The sequence below is a fragment of the Palaemon carinicauda genome, chromosome 26 (genome assembly GCF_036898095.1).
Source record: "Palaemon carinicauda isolate YSFRI2023 chromosome 26, ASM3689809v2, whole genome shotgun sequence".
NCBI lineage: Eukaryota > Metazoa > Arthropoda > Malacostraca > Decapoda > Palaemonidae > Palaemon > Palaemon carinicauda.
Genome location: NC_090750.1, coordinates 65,470,750 through 65,475,749, shown reverse-complemented (window position 1 = coordinate 65,475,749; position 5,000 = coordinate 65,470,750). Strand labels below are relative to the sequence as shown.

The 5,000-nt window shown below is 34.8% G+C and overlaps 1 protein-coding gene across 2 annotated transcripts in view; it reads left to right on the top strand.

Moving 5' to 3' along the window:
- Nucleotides 1-2,948, top strand: part of LOC137619561 (mast cell tryptase-like) — a 13,914-nt gene extending 10,966 nt beyond the window's left edge. For both annotated transcript variants that reach the window (XM_068349694.1, XM_068349693.1), the window contains exon 11: nt 594-2,948. In XM_068349694.1, coding sequence (XP_068205795.1) covers nt 594-764 — 171 coding nt within the window. In that variant the 3' untranslated portion in view covers nt 765-2,948. The remainder of the gene's footprint in view (nt 1-593) is intronic.
- The last annotated feature ends 2,052 nt before the right edge of the window (nt 2,949-5,000 follow it).

Here is a 5,000-nt window from a genome sequence, read left to right as displayed (position 1 = left end):
ACACACAGACACATTGTGCACATGCACATCAAGATATACAAGCGATAAATGCAGCATACAGAATTATTTACTTCGTACATGCATACATAGGTTTTTAATGTATGTAGCAGCAGTAGGGGATTCAGCATTATGAAGCTTCATCTGTGGTGGATAATGTGGGAGGGTGGGCTGTGTCACCCTAGCAGTACCAGCTGAACTCAGTTGAGTCCCTTGTTAGGCTGGAGGAACGTAGAGAGTAGAGGTCCCCTTTTTGTTTCATTTGTTGATGTCGGCTACCCCCCAAAATTGGGGGAAGTGCCTTGGTATATGTATCTTTCTTCGTGGCCAAGTGGCTTAGTCACTGTCTATACAAGCTTGCCGACCAGGGTTCGATTCCCGGCCGGAGCCAAGCTCTTGTCTTTGTGTGATTTCGCCTGGGGCTCTGATCCCGAGGTCGTTAAGAGAATCCAGACATTAATGTATCAAAAATATATATGGCTTATTTGAATATGAAAAACACGTAAAAATGTGCAAAATTTATCATGTATGTATGTATGTATCTTCATATGGAATTGACTGTTTTTATTCAAGCCTTTTATTCTCTTCTTTCTCAGAATCACGCAAATGGACCTCTATTCCACGATGAGTCTGGACGTCGCTTCCTTGTCGGTTTAGTTAGCAAAGATATCTCCTGCAGACGAACAGGTGCTGTCTCCAGCTTGCCAGGATTCTACACCAGTGTAGCAGATCATATTGATTTCATCAACAATATCCTTTACCCTTAACGCCGAGCCGTGCTTTGCTCCTTTTATCCCTTTTACCCCCAGGCTATTTGGAAATTTCCAACCCTTACCCCCAGGGGGTTATTTTTTTCCCAGCACATTTTGCAGTATATTTTTTTTTTTAATTGCTCTAACAGCCTTAATTTTTGTCATAGAGAGGTCAGGTTGGTCTCATTCTCTTGGAAAATGCCTGAATTTTATCAAAAATATGAAAAAAATATTTTTTATAGCATTTTTTTGCAAGGACGTACCGGTACGTCCATGGAGGTAAAGGGATGGCTTTTGTGAAACGTACCAGTACGTCCTTTGGGGGTAAAAGGGTTAACCCGTACGATTAAAACGATTTCATAGGAATTTTGGGATTAATGAGCGTAGGGTATTGTAACGTTAATGTAAAGGTAAAACATTTAAGTACCACAAGGTTAATGGAGAGGTCAAAGGTGAAAGGCAGTTTGATGTGAATGATAAGCCTAAGTTAGAGAAACAACGAAGAGTGATTAACAGGTTTTGGTGAGGCTAATGTCAGGTAGTAATACGTCGATGGAATTAGAAATGGAAAGGTTGACTTTACATAAAAACTTTGTGTTTATGCGGAAGATTTTACTTATTTCATGGTAACATCAAACGCTTTAAAGGATATTTATAGGGTGAATCATGTGAACTACTTGGCCATTTAAAGGTAAACAAGGTTACAGTCAAGTTGAGCATTGGAGAGGAGACTTGATTATATAACTAAAAGAGAGTAAAATGTCAATTTATTTCTGTAGAGTGAGTGGACATTAATGACCGGGGAATAAGACTTCGTTCATCACTGTAAAGTGACTGAATCAGTCAAATTATGTTTGATAATGAAGTAACTAAATAGACTAACATAGATTGACTTATACAATATAATTGTTCATCACAAACTAACGCATCTGTTTTGAATAATGGCTGCAGGGGGATTTATCCAAATGTTAGAATAGCTCAGGGTAGCTGAAGTAGCATCGGTAACCAGTCTCCCCAAATCCGGCACGTCGCTGCTTACAAGTAGAGCAATATGTATATTTAGATACACTATATATAAACCTTCTTCTTTGTCCCACTATTTAGCACGGGTGGTCGCTCGAGTCAGCTTTGTTCATCTATTTCTATTTCTTGCATCATCTTCCCACTGATACACCTCATCACATCTATCCATATGATTCGCTGACGCCCCACACTCCTTGTTATTACTGTAGCTCTCTTGATTAGTTCTACCTCTTCTTTTCTTATTACATGGCCATACCATCTCAGACGAGTTTCCCTAGCCTTATCTTTTACAATACATTTACCACACATTCCTCTTATATCTCGACTCTCCCTCCTTTCCAGTAATGATGTTCCAGCAATCTATCTCACCATCCGCATCTCATTTCTTTCCAACAACCCCTCGTCTTCCCTCTAAGTGCATAGGTTTCTGGCCCATACCCTGATAACTATCTTAAGGGTCTCCATTAAGAGTCTTAATGGTATTTTCTTGTCTAAAACGACACCAGTGACTACTCCCTACTTTCATTATGATTCTATCAGTCTCTGTCTCACTGCTTACTTAGTACCTCCATCATTTGCGATTTCTAGTGATGGATCCATAAGAAGCGGGAAGACCATATATCTTTTATAGCATTATATCACCAAGGTAACTAGGGTGGGCGGGTGTAATTCAGAGTAACTGAAATGAAAGATTGAGATGGAAGGACAAAAGACAAGCAAGGTTGATTGAGGCTTCGAAGAGGATTGATCGAAGATGAGATGATTAGATTCTTTTAACCTGTAAATTGGGACTGTCGAGTTAGTGTCAAAGGACAGCTGCTCGAATCTGTAAATTGCGACTGTCGAGTTAGTGTCAAAGGACAGCTGCTCGAATCTGTAAATTGGGACTGTCGAGTTACAGTGTCAAAGGACAGCTGCTCGAATCTGAAGGTTTAAGTATATTTCCAACTAGTTAACTAATGTTAGGATTTTCAACTGAAGCCCTCCCCATAACATTTGTACTTTATTGAAAAGCTAATTCATTAGACCTGTCAATTTGCTTGCGTTGTCTCTGTTTTTGCAGCTATAATTTCTTACATATTGCCTAATACATCAAAGTTTTATCTCTGTGGAAGTGTATTCAAACTTTTGAGTAACTTTAAAGAATTAAAATTACATCGACTGAAAAATATGAACTTTTTACTTACTAAATCCTATCTAAAATGTCTTTTTTGTTATTCATAGTTCTATGTTTCGTAAAAGTTGGTTTCCAAAAATCATGGCAAAATCCAACTTTCAATTCTCAGTACTATTACACTGCTAAGAAAATCATAAAATCCAGAGCTGTACTAATTTTTCATCTAGCAGCTTTCGAAAGAATGATTTCCATGGTAGTCATCCATAATAGTTACCGGATCTTCATGATATTTAGGAACTTCATCTAAGGCATGATAAAAACTATATGCTTCATTTACATATAAAAATTTTCATGGTTTTATATAAAACATTTCGACTATAACACACTTAGAGGAATTGATAGATCCTGGGATAAACAACAACCCTTCAATAATAATAATAATAATAATAATAATAATAATAATAATAATAATAATGAAATGATTATGAGAGAGGCACAGACAGAGTATAAAAGAAGCATTATAATGCTTCTTTTATACCCTATGTCTGTGCCTATCTCATATCCATTTCATTATTATTATTATTATTATTATCATTATTATTATCATTATTAGCTAAGCTACAACCCTAGTAGGAAAAGTCGGATACTATAAGCCTAAGGGCTCCAACAGGAAAAAGTGAGGAAAGGAAAAAAGGAAATAAATAAAATACATGAGAAATAATGAATAATTAATACCAAATATTCTAAGATCAGTAATTAGCTAAGCTACAACCCTAGTAGGAAAAGTCGGATACTATAAGCCTAAGGGCTCCAACAGGAAAAATTGAGGAAAGGAAAAAAGGAAATAAATAAAATACATGAGAAATAATGAATAATTGATACTAAATATTCTAAGATCAGTAATTAGCTAAGCTACAACCTTAGTAGGAAAAGCCGGATACTATAAGCCTAAGGGCTCCAACAGGAAAAAGCGAGGAAAGGAAAAAAGGAAATAAATAAAATACATGAGAAATAATGAATAATTAATATCAAATATTCTAAGATCAGTAACAACGTTAGAATATATATGACATATATAAACTATGAAGAAAGACTTATATCAACCTAACCTGTTCAACATAAAAACATCCGCTACAATATAAACATACATATCTACGTACTTAGGACAGACAGTAAGTGTATCCCCAGGACATGAAGGCTAAATATGAGATGGAAAGCTTTTGGTAAACAAAATGAGATTATGAAAATTAAGATGCTACTTTCGCTATATATATATATATATATATATATATATATATATATATATATATATATATATATATATAATCAGATGGCCCTATCAGTATTAACTTATACATCAGAAACTTTAAGTGTATCCCCAGGACATGATGGCTAAATATGAGATGGAAAGCTATTGGTAAACCAAATGAGATTATGAAAATTAAGATGCTACTTTCGCTAAAAAAAATATATACATATATATACAGTATATATATATATATATATATATATATATATATATATATATATATATATATATATATATATATATACTTAATCAGATGGCCCTATCAGTATTAACTTATACATCAGAAACTTGGAACCTTACTAAGACCATAGGACATAATATAGTTACAACTCAAAGAGCTATGGGAAGATTAATGATGGGAATAACACTAAGATACAGAAAAAAAGAGCAGCACTGATACGAGAGCAAACTAAAGTAGATGATATTTTCACATGTAAGCAAAAAAAATGGACATGGGCAACACATATAATGACAAAGTTAGCTAATAGATGGAAAAAAAACTGTTAAAGAATGGGGCCCTAGAGATTGCAAAAGAAGCAGGAGAAGAAAGAAAAGACGGACGATTGACGAGCTAAGAAAATTTGCGGTTATAAACTAGCATAGAAAAATCATAAGCAGACGCGAGTGCAAGGAAAAGTCCAAGGCCATTGTCATGCAGTGGACTAGTTATGGCTGAAGATAATGATGATGATACATACACACATATCTGCACATATTTTACATTTAATTGTGTATATATACATATATATACATATATATATACATATATATATACATATACACACATATATACACACATATA